At 60.1% G+C, this 16,393-nt stretch overlaps 2 protein-coding genes across 3 annotated transcripts; both read left to right on the forward strand.

The window, feature by feature from the left end:
* Nucleotides 1–1,934: 1,934 nt before the first annotated feature.
* RPS14 (ribosomal protein S14) lies at nucleotides 1,935–5,474 on the forward strand. The gene is made up of 5 exons (XM_087754070.1): nucleotides 1,935–2,170; nucleotides 3,416–3,566; nucleotides 3,881–4,042; nucleotides 4,548–4,624; nucleotides 5,362–5,474. Exons 2-5 carry the CDS (start codon nucleotides 3,418–3,420, stop codon nucleotides 5,427–5,429), a joined length of 456 nt encoding a protein of 151 aa, XP_087610196.1. The 5' UTR covers nucleotides 1,935–2,170; nucleotides 3,416–3,417; the 3' UTR covers nucleotides 5,430–5,474.
* Nucleotides 5,475–11,265: 5,791 nt separating this feature from the next.
* Nucleotides 11,266–15,755, forward strand: CD74 (CD74 molecule). Of its 2 annotated transcripts, XM_087753868.1 has the most exons (9): nucleotides 11,266–11,415; nucleotides 12,942–13,117; nucleotides 13,228–13,319; nucleotides 13,416–13,469; nucleotides 13,701–13,796; nucleotides 14,027–14,117; nucleotides 14,525–14,713; nucleotides 15,040–15,120; nucleotides 15,327–15,755. In XM_087753868.1, exons 1-9 carry the CDS (start codon nucleotides 11,345–11,347, stop codon nucleotides 15,332–15,334), a joined length of 858 nt encoding a protein of 285 aa, XP_087609994.1. In that variant the 5' UTR covers nucleotides 11,266–11,344; the 3' UTR covers nucleotides 15,335–15,755. The 2 variants fall into 2 exon arrangements, with proteins under 2 accessions (XP_087609994.1, XP_087609995.1); XM_087753869.1 differs by lacking the exon at nucleotides 14,525–14,713.
* The last annotated feature ends 638 nt before the right edge of the window (nucleotides 15,756–16,393 follow it).

The following is a 16,393-nucleotide window of genomic DNA, read 5'->3' on the forward strand; positions in this document are numbered from 1 at the left end:
AGAGGGTGGCCCACAGGGCCAAGGCGGGCGTTATGGTGGCAGCTGTGAGCACTTAGGGACCAAAGCTCTTTCCCTGGTGGCAGCTGAGAGGTTTGCGGGCTGGAGGGACCTGGGATGCTTGGCCAGGGAAAGGAAAAGGTGGCCCAAAAGACATCAACCTTGCTTGGCATGTGGATGCTCCCCTAAAAACATGCAGCACCCCGGAGCTGCGGAGCTGATGGGCGCGAGAATGGGGTCAGAAGTTTCCCATGGGCCAGCAGCAAATGCTGTCAGTCGAGCAGAGGTGCTGGACCCTCCTTGACGATGTGTTTTCAGGCCTTTGGGCTGTGTAATCCCGCTAGTGGGGCCATTATAAGGAGCCTCCCTCGTACATCTGCAGCCATCTGCTTCTCTTCCGGTCAGATCGGCTCTGAACGCGGCTCCTGGGTGCAGATCCGAACACCTCGGCACCTACGGGGGTGGGCTCCCGGTCTGCCACCCGTGACCCAGTCCCACGTGGCTCTGAGCTCTCTGCTTCCTGGAGGGCTAAGCGCCAGAGGCAGCCCAGCACATCTGGAATCAGGGCAGGATCGGGCCCAGGAAGCGTATCACAAGCACTATCAAGTCAGGTTCAATCTGCCTTTTTTCCAAAGCTCTTTGGTGTTTCCCATCCTGAGCCCTACTTAAATCAATTGGAACCAGACAATATTCGCTTGCTGGACCACCTTAACGTAAAACTTCACAAATTTGCATTCTCTTTGCTGTAGAGGTGGAAAAAATCTCCCCCGCTAATTGCTCCAGGAGGGGGTCCCTGCACCATCGCTCACAGCTGCAAAGTCTGCGCCACTCACATCAGCCGCCTGACCTCCCGACAGAGAATTACGTGTATTAAAATCTCTCCTCTTAGCTCCTTAAGAGAAAATACGCCAGACTTCCACATATATGTATATATATTCCCCCTGTACTGGGCACTGGTGAGGCCGCCCCTCGAATCCTGTGCTCAGCGCTGGGTCCCTCACCCCAAGGCGGCCATGGAGGGGCTGGAGCGTGGCCAGAGCAGGGCAGCGAGGCTGGGGCAGGGGCTGGAGCACAAGGCTGGGGAGGAGCGGCTGGGGGAGGTGGGGGGGCTCAGCCTGGGGAAGAGGAGGCTGAGGGGAGCCCTCATCGCTCTCTGCAACGGCCTGACAGGAGGCTGGAGCCAGGAGCCAGGCAGGGGTCGGTCTCTCCTCCCCAGTAACAAGCAATGGGATGACAGGGAACGGCCTCAAGCTGCGCCAGGGGAGGTTTAGGTTGGATATTAGGAAAAATTTTGTCACCGAAAGGGCCGTCAGGCCCTGGCACAGGCTGCCCAGGGCAGTGGTTGAGTCCCCATCCCTGGGGGTATTTAAAAGCCGGGGAGATGTGGTGCCTGGGGACATGGTTTAGTGGTGGGCTTGGCAGTGCTGGGTGAGTGGTTGGACTTGGTGATCTTAAGGGTCTTTTCCAACCTAAACGATTCTGTGTTTCTGTGACTCTATTAAACTGCTATGCACATCCCTTAAGGGTAAATTCCCAAACACCTCCTGCAGTCAGGGACAGGGACCGGCAGGGACCAGCAGCTCCCGGACCCCCCCCTCCCGACACCCGGCCTTGCTCAGCCACCCGACAGCGGAGCGAGGGGGCACGGCCCGCGCCCCGGCCCCAGCTGAGCCCGGGGAGCAGCGACTGCGGCTGCTTGGCCCGGAGGAAGCGGGCTGCGTGCTGGCACCACACCGATTTTCCTCCAGTTGTTTTTCAAAGCGATTCAGGCCTGGGTTTCCCAAGCTCTGCCGGCACGGCTCTGCCAGGAGCACACGCTCCCCCGCCATCTTGGGGAGGGACTCCGGGAAAGCGGCGGTCGCCGCCACCTTGGGGAGGGACCCCAGGGAGGGTGGCGCCGCCATCTTGGGAAGGGACCCGGCCGCGCCATCTTGGAGAGGTCGGCTCGGCTTGCTCTCGGGAGCGCCGTTCGCGGTTTCACGGCGGCGGCCGATCGGGATCGGGATCGCGATCGGGATCGCGGCAGAGTCCTGCGCCTGCGATCGGGGAAACGCCGCTTGCCCCGCAGCCCCCGGCCGCCTCCCGCCATCACTTCCGGGTGAGCGGCGGTGACCTCCGCCCCCCGACCCCTGCCGCTTCCTTTCCAGTGGCGGCCGCCGGAGGAGACGAGCAGGTGAGTGCGGGGTTGCCGCTATCCGCTGCCATCCGCCCGCCCGCGCCTCGCCGCCGCCTCCTCCGCACGCCGCCCGCCTCCTCGGGCCCGGGGCTCCGCGGGGCAGCGCGCCCGGCGCGGGGGAGGCGCGCCCGGCGGAGCGGAGCGCTAGGCCGCGGGCGAGCCGGGGGCTGGCGTAGCTGGGCGCCCGGGGGAGGGCCGGCGCTCCCGGCTGGGGGTGGAGGAGCGGGGAGGCTGGGCTGCGGGGCAGGTGTGAGCCCCCTCCGGCCCGCTGGACCCTGGGCGGTTTCAGGCGAGCAGCGGGTTCGTTGTCGTGAGGTTAATGCCGGCGTTATGGCGCCCGCGGCTCGGCGTTTGCTCTGCCTGCCGTGTCGGTATCGCTGGGCTTTATGGGCTCCGGTGGGCGACGGTAACGTCCACGGGGCCGTTGGCTGGCTGTGCCCTGTCGGCCCCGATGTAACAGTCGGTGCTCAGCGCTGCTCTCCGGAGAGGGGACTGTCGGGCTACGGCCTGTGGGTGCAAGCAGTGCTTGGGCTGCTTTCCTTAATGAAGCTGCTAGACTTTTCTCTTCTGCAAGGCGCCAGGTGTAGCAGGTATTTGGCAGGAGAGGAGCAATATGGAACCGTGTTCCCGTGCTCAGGAGCAGATGCACGGGGTCCCCAGCCACTGGACCAAGCGCTGCCGAGTGCCCCGGCTGCCGTCTTCCACAGCTGGGTGTGGACAGCAGAAGGCTTCCCTGGGCTGGTCCCAAGGATGTGGTTAGGGGACTGATAACATGGAAGAACCCAAGCTGGTACTTGAAAGGTCTGCAGAGTCAGAGCTTCACGGTAGTACCTAGGTCTTTAATAATTGTTCAGTTAGGTATTTTCTTTTCGTAAAGTCGTATAAATGAGCAAGGGGAAGCTCAGCATTGCTGATTCTCAAGGAAAGGAGCTTCCTCATGCTCTGCTGTGGTGGTGCCTGGGGACATCAGCTGCCGTGAAGCACAGTGTAGGCAGCTCCTGCTGTGAAGTGCAGCAGGAGAGACCCCACTGAGCAGCTGCGGGTGGTGACCCGTCTGCCAGCCTACAGCAAAGCTGGGAATCCTGGGTTTTACAAGAAGTCCACTTGTACCCCAAAATGACTACCTGCATTTTGCCAACAGTAACTCAACTTGCTTGGTAAAATGTTGCAGTAGCAGGGAATTTCATAAAGTCCTGTAAGAGAATCCCCCATCGCTCATACTTCTTTTTTGTTGTTGTTCAGAAATGGCACCTCGTAAGGGCAAGGAGAAGAAGGAAGAGCAGGTCATCAGCTTGGGACCTCAGGTTGCTGAAGGAGAAAATGTGTTCGGCGTCTGCCATATCTTTGCTTCCTTCAATGACACCTTCGTCCATGTGACTGATCTCTCTGGCAAGTGAGTACTGGACGCTGGGCACCTCCCTGCAGTACCGGGCTCTGTTTTGAAAACAGAAATTAGATTTGGCAGGAGGCTCCGCTGAAATCCTTGAGCTTCTGCTGAGCTGTATGATAAGATGGCATGCACAGGTGAGCATAGACCAGACGGTTTGGTGTGCTCCTCTGTGATGAATATTGCACTCAAGGTACTGGAACGGCAGCTTATTGATCCAGTAACGTTCAAAATAACAGGTTCTGTCTGAACCCAGAAGCTGGTTTGTGGGGAGGAAAGAGGAGGGGCTTTTTTCTGAATGCCTTCTTTCCCTTCTGTAGGGAAACCATCTGCCGTGTGACTGGTGGCATGAAGGTGAAGGCGGACAGAGACGAGTCTTCTCCCTACGCGGCTATGCTGGCAGCCCAGGACGTTGCCCAGAGGTGCAAGGAGCTGGGCATCACGGCCCTGCACATCAAGCTGCGTGCTACCGGTGGAAATAGGTACGCTGGAGGGGCTGGGCCCTGGTATTCCCAGAGGATGCGTCCGGTCTTAGAACCCTGCCAGATTGCACCACGTCCCTTCTTTGCGCAGCCTCAGCTGGGGAGGTGGATGCACCCCAGGAATTTGACTTTAAACTTGACCCGAAGGGTGTCTGTCACGTTGTGTGGTGACTGGGTGATGTGGTCATCTCTCGCTGAGCAGCTGGGACCCGCTCTGAATGGGCGTCTGCAGCTGACTGGTGCTGGGGTGTGCTCTTATTCATCCATAGCGGATGGGGAGGTGCTGTCACTGTGGAGATGTGTTACCTTGGCATGACAGCAACGCGCCTGTTTGGTGGCTGATAGCATGTAAATGATTTGGGTCTGGGGACAGGAGGAGGGTGAGCTCCGGTATCTGGACGTTTCGGGGTGGGGAAACTATGATTTTAACACTGTTGGTTGTTTGTGAACTGTGTTCAACTTCTGAATCATTCAAGGGACTGTGGTTTCTGGTTCTCTCCTCCAGGACCAAGACTCCTGGACCTGGTGCCCAGTCAGCCCTGAGAGCTCTGGCCCGATCCGGAATGAAGATCGGCCGCATTGGTGAGTGATGGAGAGAGTGATATATCAGTGCGGAGCCTTGCTACCTCAAAAAATCAGTTTTGAGGGATTATTTAGTAAAAGGAGCTCTGCAGGCATGTATGTTGCTCGGTATGAGGGTTTGAATTTGGGAGGCCCTGCTTGGCCTCTGTCAGATGCCGCTGTAGGGATGATTTAATTTAAACAGATTCTCAAACTGAAGGTTCGCCAGGAGGTGGCGTGAGCAGACTTCAGAAACGAAGTTTCTGTCTGCACGATAAACCCCCGCTGCTGTACGGCAGGATGCTGCCGCCCCTCTGATGTAACAGCGTTTGTGCCAGAGCCGTTCAGCCACCCAGAAATACTGTGTTGGTTTAAGAGTGACTCAGTAGTAACGGAGTTCCTTCAACTCCTTGAGGGAGAGTCCCAGACTTTGTAGGGGAGTCAGAAGAAGCGGTGGTGGTGGCTGCTCTGAAAGTTACATCACGTACCCTCTGTTTCTTCGGAAACGCTGTGGCTGCTTGGTTTAAGTGGGATGGGAAATAAGGATTTTTTTGCTTCCTAAGTGTTAACAGCCCTGGGTACCCAGCCCTCGGCGAGTTCACAAATATCTCGACTCCCCCGGTGCGTTCGTTCTGCCCGTGTGTGGCTCCTGCGGTGGCTGAGGTGCGGCTGTGGGATGTCGGGGTGGCTGTTCCCAGTTTGTTTCTGGGGCTTCCTCTGGAAGGTAACAGCGCGGGTTGGGTTTCTTGTCCCCGCAGAGGATGTCACCCCCATCCCCTCTGACAGCACTCGCAGAAAGGGTGGTCGCCGTGGACGTCGCCTGTAAACAACGCCGCACCTTTTGTCATTAAAGCTCTCTTTTAAACCTCTCCTCAACCGTGTGTTTTCTTGAGGTATGCTCAGAAGTTGAGCGGCTTTGGTTTAATTACATCCACAAATGGCTTATCTTCTGGGGCGGGTTGGGGTGGGTGGTGGTACTGCTGCACCAGCGGTGCGAAAAGCTTCTGAAAGCACTGGAATTACGTGCAGCTCCCTCAGCTGCTCTCTTCAGATATTTATACTTCCAGAGGTATTTAAGAAAAATGACTCCTCGCTTTGTCACACCCTGCCTCCTGCACTGATGTTTGCCCTCTGCGAATGTGCTGCCATCACCTGGAATAAATAAATGCCCATTTCCACTTTTGCCAGTATTCTCTTCCTAGCTCTCCAGGCTTTGAAATCGCTCCTGTTTCTGTCACTTCCTCGGCTGTAGCAGGGTTTTAGACCAAGAGAAGATTCACGGGCCTACAAGACTTAAGAAGTATAGTTTGAGATAGGCGGGTTCTGTGTGCTTGTGGTGTCAGGGTTCTTTGTGCTCGTGGTTAAAGTTGCTGTGGCTTCTACAGCTCCAGAGAGATGAAATGGTCAAAGTTCCTCCGGTGAAATGGTGACTTCAGCCCTCATACAGCGTGGTGCCTGTTCCGGCGTGGGTCCGCGCGGCGCTGTCTGCGGTTTCCCCGGCAGCGCCGCGTGCCGTCGGCAGGAGCTCGCAGAGGCAGCTGCAGCGCGTCGTGCTCTGCCTCCGCTCTCGCAGGCATGTGCTGTTCAGTGGGACTTGGCAACGAGCGAGTGAGCTCATCTGGAGCTGGTAAAATGATTGTCCAGGAACACTTGTGGTCAGGTTTAAGTGATGGTTATTCAGTAGAAGTGGCTGAAAGACCTTAGGATTAACCGCCTGGTTATGTGGCCAATGTGAGTAGTCTTATACGTGATGATGTGTGACCTATGAAATGAGGCTGGAAGGGGACGTTCTGGTGTCCTGGGCTCTTGGGCAAGGTCTGCCTCCAGATCCCGAGGCTTGAGAACCTCCCTGCTTCCGCGTGGGCTCTTTCCCACACCTCTGCATCTCAAAATGCTTCACGGGGGATTCCTTCACCTGCCCGCTCCCGAGCCTGCCTCCCCTCACCAGGAAGGACGCTCCGATGGACGGAGCTGTCGGAGGCACTCTGCTCTCAAAGCAGTCTGTTCAAGTTACTCATCCGGGATGGGATCCAGGGCGTGTTGCTCCTGCCAAGCTCGGCCTTCGGTTGTCGAGTGCTAGCTCTCGCGTGGTAAAAAGGGGATGAGTTTCACAGCGCAGGAAACCACGGCTTCGGATCAGCCAGCCTGGCATGTCTTGGTCTTCATAGCGAAAACTACTTGGATGGTTGCGGTTTCAAAGTGAGTCACGATCTCCTGGAGGTGTCCCTGCTGCGGAGAAGAAAGCTGGGCTTGTGAGCGAGCTAACTGCTGCTGGGTTTTCTGCAAACTTGCTTAATACATGACTTCCCTTTTCTCTGGAAAAAAAGTCTCTGCCTGGACAGATGTTTCTAAGCCAGCATTTCCCTTGGTGCAGCCATGGTGTTTTATTTGTAATTTTATATGTGGCCATGGAAAACTTCAGAATAAACTTCCCTTACTGTCTTAAAAGTGCGCTATTTGCAGTTCAAATCACTGTTTTCCTGAACTTGAGGGTGTTCTTTGAACTCTGCGTGGAGAAGGTGCTGAAAAGGCGAAACCAGCAGGGGCTCAGCCCAGGTGGAGCTGAGCTGGGGAGGGAGCAGGGCCGAGGCACGCAGGGGAGCGGGAGGCAGAGCGGTGCTGTGTTACTAACGGCTTCACTCGCTGTTTTTTTAATACCTACAGTGAAGCCTGTTGCTGTTACGGTAGGTGTTACTTTGTCCCAGGTGCCATTAATGCAGCTGCTTTACAGGGTACGTTTGGGGAAAGCTCTACAGGAATATGAAATCCAAGGCACGACCTTCGCGTGGTACAAATTTAACAGACCCCTCTTGTCGTTTTGGGTGCAGATCGTGGTGTTTTCTGACCAGTTCCCTCTCCCGCCTGCTGCCCGCCAAGGTGCTGGCTGGTTCAGCCCCGCTGTTTTTAAGGGCAGATGTGGAAATGGGAAGGTGTCTGCTGAGCACCGCTCCGAAGCTGCGAGAAGGGAAGCGGCTTTTCATCTGTCTGGTGGGTTCCCCCGCACGTAGCGGGGTCAGGACAGCCTCTGGGCAGCAGGGACCTGCCTGGCACCCCGTGGCGGTGGCGGAGAGCAGGGTGCCGAAGCACCAGCTGAGACCTTCGTGTCTAACCCGAGGCAGAAGGAACCCGGACCTACAGCCCTGCGTGGCGTGTCCTCCCGCAGGGAGGTTTTCTGGGGCTTGCACAGGCGGCAGGAAGGTGGATTTGCTTTTTTAGCCCTTAATCTTTGGGAGCAGGAGCTCCGCTGGGTGCGCGGGGCTGTCGGGGCCGAGTTGCCGTAAGCCCAGCCAGGTGTTCCCTGGGCTTTCTGCACGCAATTAATGGCAAAAATGGCTTTTATTTCTTAGCCGATCTGATGTCTTTGAAACAACTTCCCATGTCGGTGTGAAACCCCCCAGGGGAGAAACGGCGAATGAGGAAGAGAAACTGGAGAGCCCGACGGGTCCCTGCGCAGAGCGGGCTGCCCGGCGCGTGTCCCGGGGCTGACTGGAGGGAAAGGCTCTCCCGGCTGAGCACTGTGGATGGGTTTCATGGCTCTCGCCTGTTCCTGCCGCTACCCGGCTGGCTTGTCTTGCGTGATCCAGCGAGGAGACCCATCACCTGCAAACCCCGGCTGCAACGCATGTGGCTGCCCACCCTGCGCCTCCCCGGCGGGGACAGAATCACAGAATCGTTTAGGTTGGAAAAGACCCTTAAGATCACCAAGTCCAACCACTCACCCAGCACTGCCAAGCCCACCACTAAACCATGTCCCTAAGCACCGCGGCTACCCGGCTTTTAAATACCCCCAGGGATGGGGACTCAGCCCCTTCCCCGGGCAGCCTGGGCCAGGGCCTGACAGCCTTTTTGGTGAAGAAGTTTTTCCTAATATCCAACCTAAACCTCCCCTGGCGCAGCTTGAGGCCGTTGCCTCTCATCCCATCGCTTGTTACTGGGGAGAAGAGACCGACCCCCCCCCGGCTCCAGCCTCCTGTCAGGCAGTTGCAGAGAGCGATGAGGGCTCCCCTCAGCCTCCTCTTCCCCAGGCTGAGCACCCCCACCTCCCCCAGCCGCTCCTCCCCAGCCTTGGGCTCCAGCCCCTGCCCCAGCCTCGCTGCCCTGCTCTGGCCACGCTCATCCCGCCGAGGGCGCGGGGCTGCTCGGGGGCTGCAGCACATCTCCAGCCCATGATGTCCCCAGGGACGGGTCTGCGCTTGCTGGTGAGCCCTGCGGCTCGGCCGTTCCCCTCGCGTTTGCCCGGAGCCCGCCCTGGGCTGGCGGAGGGCGTTGTTTTGCGGGCAGTGGGAAATGCGGGTTTGTCCCCCAGACGTCGGTCTCTGCAGGGGCTGAGGGCTGCGAGACGGAGGCTGAGCTGGTAACGAATGGCTTCACGTGAATGCCCGCGGGGCTATTTCCACCTCCCTGCCTGAAATAATTGTTCTGCTGGCTTGGGTCAAGGGCCTTGGGGAGCGGGCAGGTCCGAGCTGAGCCCTGAGACTGCTCCCTGCTCCAGATGGCCTCTTTCCCCCAAAAAGACAGCTGGTTTCCTGGCCTCCTGTAATGGTGCTTGGCAAGTTTTTCATGGGCAGCACAAAATACGAAGCCCCGGGGGTGACGGGGGGTGGTGGTGGGGTGAGGAGCCTCTGATGGGTCTGGCTGCCGGCCTCAGGCTATGGAAGAAAGGCGGGGGGATAAGGCAGGCTGAAAGCAGCTCTGTAAAAGGGTCTGCATCTTCCCAGGAAAATCAATTTATAGGCTTAAAACACTTCAGATGCCACGGCCCTGTGCAGAAAGGCGCAGTGGAGGGGGGAGTACCGAAGAAGTTAATGGAGATGTCTGTGTGCAGAGCAAGGGCTGATTCGGTCCCCAGCTGGGCTGGGGGCTCAAGGGTTCCCCCCCCCCCCCCCAGTTCATCGCCAGCATTTGTGGTTTGCAGAGTCGGGCCCCGCTCCATGAAATCGCTGGAGGTTTCACTTGCCCAGTTCCTGTTCAGCTTTCTCCTTAGTTCCCCTGAGGGCCGAGGCCGGTCACAGAATGTGCCGGCACCGTGGTCCCCGGGCGGGGGCTTGCTGCCCCGCGTCCCCCCAGGCCCCCAGCGCCTGCCATGGGCTGAGAGCCGAGAAATTTATGGAAGGGATTTATGTGCTTTTTGCTTCCTCCCCGCTCCTTTTTTTTCTCCCTTCTTTTTTTTTCCAGCACCTCGGATGGTTTCTAAATGCAGCATCACCTAAAAAGCAGCAGATAGATCAGTTATTTGTCTTCAAAAGAGCCTCCGGGGACGCGGGGGCTTGGGCCAGGCTGGTGGGCGCCCTTGGGCAGGGGCCCTGTGCGCCCCTGGGTGCCCCGGGGCTTTCCCGGCTGGTGGCCTGAGCCTGGGGACGGGACCGGGCTCCGAGCGCCGAAGCCCTTCCCTCGCACTGTGGCTGTGATTTCCCACCTGGGAAGCCAGAGCATCGTCCCACCAGCTTCTGCTCCGTCTGCCCGGAGCCCCTGCCCCGCTCCTTGGAAATGCTTTTAGGTTATTCCTTACCGGGGCTCTCCCAGTGTGCAGCCGGGGGCTGGCCGTGCCGTGCCCTCCGTGCCGGCGGGATGGCTCTGGGACCGATCCGGGAGAGGGGATGGGGTCGCTGAAGGGGCCCGGGCTCATCCCAGCCTCACCACTTTCCAGCCCTTGGGCCGCGCGTGGGGAGCTCTGCCTGGTAACCGGTGATGCCCGGGCGGGTTGCTTTTCCTTTCGCACCCGCGGTTTCACTTTTGGCTGAACCCCGGCCACGGTCGCGCTGGGTCGGTGCTGGAGCTGGCTCGGTGCTGGACGTGGCGTGGCCGGCGAGGCCGAGCCCCACGGCGCTGCGCTGGCATCGGGGACGTGTTACCCCCGGGGCTGCCCCGGGTCCTTGTCTAAAATCACCTAAAATGAGCGTTACGGGGGTGGCTGGCTGCTCTCGCCCACGTAGCGCTAGCGGGGCCGGGGGGTGGGCTGGGGACCCCCGCCGCCGCCACGCTGCCCCTTTGGGGTCACCCACCTCGAGGGGCTGCTTCTCGTCTCTTGCGTTTGGGGGTTCAGCCCCCCGAAGGTGCTGCAGGCAGGGTGAGAGGGGTGCCCCGAGAGGGAGGGGGACCTGACAGCACTTGGTGGTCCTTTAACTGTTACCCCCTCAGCCCGAGAGGCGCTGGCCGAGCACCTGCACCCGAGGGGGTCCAAAGTGACCCTCGAGGGGGGGTTTGGGCCGAAGCGTGGCTTTTCCCTGGCAGGGAAGGTGAGCGAGGGGCAGCTGCACCCTGACGGCGTCCCTCCACGGGGGGGTCCTGCTCAGACCCTGGTGTGGGGAGCATCCCACCCCTGCATCCCACCCCTGCATCCCACCTCGCCTCCCACCTCCACACCCCACTCCTCACACCCTGCACCCCGTATCCCACCTCCTGCCCCCCCAGGGCTACTGGAGCCCCCCCCCCCCCAGCCCACCACACCGGGCATGGCCAGGTTGAGCGTCGTGACCTGCTCGCGGCGGTGGGGCGGGAAGCGACGCCCCGCAAAGTGGCTGCGGTGCTCATGGCCGGATCCAGCACCATCTCTGGACCGGAGACCTGCTGAGCAGAGGTCTGCCTGGCAACAGGTGATGCAGATGCCAGCAGCCAATGGGGCTTTTTTTTTGGGGTTCCCCCCCTCCCCGGGGGTGATGGGGCGGGGTGGGGGCACAGGGGGTATTTCCAGCGACAACACTCGGGGTGCTCATTGCCCATCGGGGTGCCGACACCGGAGCCATGGCCGAGGAGCAGCGGGACCTCATCTCCGACCGCAGCAGTGGCGTGCTCAATGTCGGGGACACCCAGAGGTGCCACTGCCGGGGGCACGGGGGCGCGAGGATGGGGGGCATGGGGAGGGCAAAGGGGGCACCACAGGGACGTGGGGCAGAGGGGGCATTGCATGGCCATGGGATGGAAGGGGTATGGTTGGGCCAAGGGGGCACAGAGTGGCTGTGGGGTGGAAGGGGGGTCACACCATGGCTACGGGGCGCTCGAGGCAAGGGAGGATGCAGTGGGGCCATGGGGCGGAAGGGGATACGGGGCTGGGGGCTGTGGCGTGGCTGTGGGGCAGAAGGGGCCGGAGCATGGCTGTGGGGCACGGGGTGGCTATGGCGTCGGGGGGGGTCAGAGTGTGTCTCTGGGGCGGATGGGGCCATGGCGTGGCTATGGGGTGGCCAGGTTCACGGCGTGGCTATGGGGCAGATGAGGGCACAGCACGTCTGTGGGGCAAGCAGGTTCAAATCATGGCTATGGGGTGGACAGGGGCACGGCTATGGGGCAAGCAGGCTCAAGGTGTGGCTATGGGGTGGATGGGAGCTCGGCGTGGCTATGGGGCAGGCAGGTTGATGGCGTGGCTATGGGGCAGGCAGGTTGGTGACGTGGCTACGGGGCAGGCGGGGACACAGCGCGGACCCAGAGCCCAGCCGGTTTTGCGGGGCCACCCCCCGTGTCCCCACTAGCCCCCATCTCCCAACCCCCTTGGCAGCCCCCCCCCAAACACTTCCAGCCAATCAGAAGCTCGGGAGCTCTGACATCATCAGTCACCAGGCAGTCATCCAGGCAGCGAGTCCAGCTCTGGACATTGCTTGCAGCAGCAGTGGCAGCGGGCCAGCACCCATGGGTGCCTCCACCTCGTCGGGCAGCAGAGGCAGCTGGTGGCTCCCTGGGGCACCCCTGCACCCCACCCGTGCCCCGTTCACCCCCGTGGGGCAGGATCTGGCCCGAGGAGGCCTCAGCAGTGGGGCAGGCGGCCGCTTGGTGCTTGGCTTTGCCTTCCCTTGGCATCCAAGTGCAATGGCAGCACTGCGACCCACCTGCCCGGCCTGCCTGCGTGCTGCCTGTGCGCTCGGGGTGCCCTGCACCTTCGCTTTTTGCACAAAATTTTAAAAATTAAGTGCAGTCCGGCATCCCATGGGATATGTCCTCCATCTCCCGGGACCAGTGAGGCTTCAAGTGGCTTCATCATCCTGCAAAAGGCAATGCCCAGAGAGATGCCATGCCCCAAAAATCCCCTGGCGGCACCCTGCGTGCAGCCCCCGTCTGCCCACGTGCTGCTCGGGTGCCCTCCCGGCCCCCCTCCCCGCCCCCGCCATGGGTTTCGGTTCCCCCGGTGCGGAGGAGTGACCTTCACGCTGAGATTTCACTTCTGCACGCCACGATGGGGGAATTTGCATTTGTCTGGCTGCAAACCCCCTGGGAGGGGGGTGTTTGGGGCGGCGCAGGGGGGTGACGTGGGCTGCAGGAGGGGTTTTTGGGGTGGGGGAGTGATGGCAGGGTGTGAGGGCGGCTCCTCCAGCCGGCGGCCGGGGCTGAGCTCCCTCTCCGTGTCCCGCAGGTCTGCGTTGGGCCGCAAAGCCGCCCTCTCCACGCTCTCCATCCTGGTGGCCCTGCTGATCGCCGGCCAGGCCGTCACCGTCTACTTCGTCTACCAGCAGAGCGGGCAGATCAGCAAGCTGACCAAAACCTCCCAGACCCTGCAGCTGGAGGCACTGCAGAGGAAGCTGCCCGCCAGTCAGTAGCCCCACGGGCACCAGTGTGGTGGTGGGGGTGGCCAGGGAGAGGGGATGGGTCTCCCCAGACCACCCAGCCCGGCACCCCTCACACCACTCCATCCTCGGCAGGTGCCAAGCCGGTGAGCAAGATGAAGATGGCCATGGTGAACACGCCCCTGGCCATGAGGGTCCTGCCTCTCGCCCCCTCTGCAGGCAGCATGGTAAGAGATGCCCGCTCCTGCCTGGCGCTGCCCGCTGCCCTCGGGGCTTGCTGCCAGCCCTCGCGCTCACGCTGCTCCTTTGCCTTTTCTTTTAAGGACACGGCCCCTGCTAGCAACAAAACCGAGGACCAAGTGAAGCACCTGCTGCTGGTAAGGTCCCCCGCTACCCCACTGGCCCCATCACTGGCCCCTGCGCTGCAGGAGGCGATGGGACCCTCTGCTTCCAGCTTCAGGCTGTCTCTTGGCTGGGTCTGGGGTCCCTTGGGGTGCTCAGAGCTGGTGCCAGAGCTCCTGCAATGGCTGGCTGGCCGATGTAAGCAAAGCTTCACCCCCCCACCTCGTTTTTCATTGCCCTGTCTCACCGTGGTGGTCGCTCTGCAGCAAGCAGACCCCAGGAAGATGTTCCCGGAGCTGAAGAACAACCTGATGGACAACCTGAAGAGCCTGAAGAACACCATGACCGATGCGGACTGGAAGGTCAGTGCTTGCTGCTGTCCTACTCTTCCCCTTCCAGGCGCGCCCCGCTTTGGGGAGGAACTGGGGTGTCCCCACCTGGAAAAACAAAGCCCTGCTTGAGCCAGGCTTGGGTTACCTCCACCCCAAGGGAGGTGGTGGTGCTCACGACCTTCCCCGGCCCAGGCTGGAGCTTCCTCCCCCCACGGTGCACCCTCCCGGCCCGGTTAACGCGCCGGTTCCCCTTGTTGCAGTCCTTTGAATCCTGGATGCACAAGTGGCTGCTGTTTGAAATGGCCAAGAGCCCCAAGACGGAGGAGCGCAAGGCGATCCCAGCGGTGAAAGGTATCGGGGCTGGGGGCTGCTGAGCTGGGGAGGGTCGGGACTGGCCCTTCAGGAGCAACCCCAGGAGGTGCCAGCATGGGGCATCCCAAAGGCAACCGGCCCCTGTCCAATCGGTCCGAACCAATCCCTTCATCCCATGGGGAGCCTTTGGTTGGGGGCCTTTAGGACACCACAGAGCCACTGCCCCCGGCCTGCGGGGCATTTGGGATGAGCAAATGTCTGACAAGCCGGAGCACCACACCAAACCCTCAGTCCTTGTCTAGCCTAAGAGCTTTAGAAAGGTCACCGGGGTGGGGCTGGTTCTTCTTTTATATTTAATTTAGCTGCTTCTGGATAAAACGCTCCCGCCGAGGCTGCCGGGCGGCAGAAGGGCTCACGGTGTCTCCCATTTGTTTTTATTGCCCTAGTGCAAACTAAGTGCCAGGCGGAGGCCAGTTCTGGGGGTGTCCGGCCGGGTCGCTTCCGCCCGCAGTGCGATGTGAACGGCGACTACCTGCCCAAGCAGTGCAATGCCTCCACGGGCTACTGCTGGTGCTCCCACAAAAATGGCACCAGGATTGAGGGCACTGCCACTCGGGAAAAGCTGGACTGCCCTGGTAGGTCACCAGGGAGGGGATGGAGGAGAGGAACGAGCAGCATGCATGGATGCTTGTGATTAGGGAGGAGAAGAGCAGCCAGGGAGAGGAGGGTGCCCAAGCTGTAGAGAGCGTCCCTCACCCTTCGGTGCCAGCATGCCAAGGCTCGAGGGGACCCTAAAAACCACAGCCCCCCCCCCGGCTAGCTGCAGCGATAGAGGCATGCATCAAGGCTTTCCACAAGCCCCCCCTTGCCCCCAAACCCATGACAGCCTCCACCTCGGAGGGGTGGGGGCAATGGGGCAGCCCCAGGGCTCCAGCACCCAGCTCCTGCCCTCCCTCTGCAGATGCCGCTTCTGCCACCACTGCGGAGCCAGAGGAGATGATCTTCTCCGGGGTGGACATGCTCAAGCTGGGTGCGGAGAAAGGTGAGGGCTGAGCGTGGTCAGGGGGCTGGGGGTGTTGGGGAAAGCTCCTGGGGCTGGGGGAGGCACAGGTTCACCCCCCCCAAAAAGGCACAAAAGCACTGCTGGGGTGGCAGAGGTTGCGATGGAGACCCAGGCAAAAGCAGCCTGGGCTTTGGGAAGTCCTGGAGCCATCTTACTGACTCCCTCCTCTCTTTCCCCCACAACAGCCAAGTAGAAGAGGACGCAAGCAGCTGCCTGTCCCCTCTTCAGCATCCAAGCTCCCACGTTTTGGGTTGTTTGGTTTTTTTTTTTTGCTCTTATTTCATTTCTGCTCTCACGTTGCTTTCCTGAAACGATTAACAGTGGGCACCCCTGTGCGCTCCTGCCCCTCGAGGCACCGGTTGTCACCCTTCCCCTGCTGCAGGGCACCAGATGGGGCTGCAGCTGCCACCGGGATCAGTGCTGGAGCCGAAGCGTTGCCGTGGAGGGTGGGTAAAGCAGGCTGGGAAGTGATTTCAACGATGCCAGACCCATAAATCCTGTTCCCTTTTGCTCAGTGGCACCCAGGCAGCAGCAGGCGCAGAGCTCACCCCTGCTGAAGAACGAGCCATTAACGCTTTCTTACACTGAACAAACATTAAAAGCAGCAAAACCTCCACCAGCTTCTTAACTGACCCCCGTAGGCTGAAGCCCTGTTAAATTACTGGAATTAGGATTTTTCTTACTGGATTAGGGTTTTTCTTGTGGAGTGCTCAGTTTGGTAGAGATAGATGCTCACCTTCAGCTTTTGCCTTCAGGCTGGGGAAGAGCCGCAGCCGTGGGTAAGAGCGGGCAGAGGAGCTGACCCTGGAGTCAGAGGGGCTTCTAACTTCTCTGAGTATCTGATAGTTCCTTTACAAATGACCTCACAAGCTAATATTCCAAATAAACTTTTGAACACGAAAGCCTTGTAAGCAACTCTAGCAGGGCAGCGCTTGCAAACAGTTTGCAGCTGTCCTAGCTTAAAAATAAATGAATCTTAAGAAAAAAGGGAAAAAGAAAAATCTCTGCAAAGACACTTGAACATCTCTGCCCCCACCCCGGCTCACACATATTCCATGCCACATTCCTGGCCCATCACTTGCTCCATCTCCCCTGCGCCCTGGGGTCCCCCCTGCACCCCCCAGGGAGACTGAAATCCCCTTTAAGTGAGTCGCAGCGCGGGGGGACAGGAGGAGAGCGGCCTGGTGCGAGGGTGGCAGCCGGAGAGCTCTGCCCTCGCCAGCAGAGCCGGCAGCCGGCCTGCACGGCAGCC

This window comes from Nipponia nippon, unplaced genomic scaffold, assembly GCF_047370975.1.
Source record: "Nipponia nippon isolate SJK-2023a ecotype South Korea unplaced genomic scaffold, ASM4737097v1 scaffold_17, whole genome shotgun sequence".
In the NCBI taxonomy this organism is placed as follows: Eukaryota; Metazoa; Chordata; class Aves; order Pelecaniformes; family Threskiornithidae; genus Nipponia; species Nipponia nippon.

Coding starts and splice junctions, on each gene's coding strand:
- RPS14 (XM_087754070.1), top strand. CDS start 3,418: ATGGCACCTCGTAAGGGCAAGGAGAAGAAGGAAGAGCAGGTCATCAGC. Junction 3,567..3,880: donor GTGACTGATCTCTCTGGCAA/GTGAGTACTGGA, acceptor TCCCTTCTGTAG/GGAAACCATCTGCCGTGTGA. Junction 4,625..5,361: donor AATGAAGATCGGCCGCATTG/GTGAGTGATGGA, acceptor TTGTCCCCGCAG/AGGATGTCACCCCCATCCCC.
- CD74 (XM_087753868.1), top strand. CDS start 11,345: ATGGCCGAGGAGCAGCGGGACCTCATCTCCGACCGCAGCAGTGGCGTG. Junction 13,118..13,227: donor GCAGAGGAAGCTGCCCGCCA/GTCAGTAGCCCC, acceptor CATCCTCGGCAG/GTGCCAAGCCGGTGAGCAAG. Junction 13,470..13,700: donor AAGTGAAGCACCTGCTGCTG/GTAAGGTCCCCC, acceptor GTCGCTCTGCAG/CAAGCAGACCCCAGGAAGAT.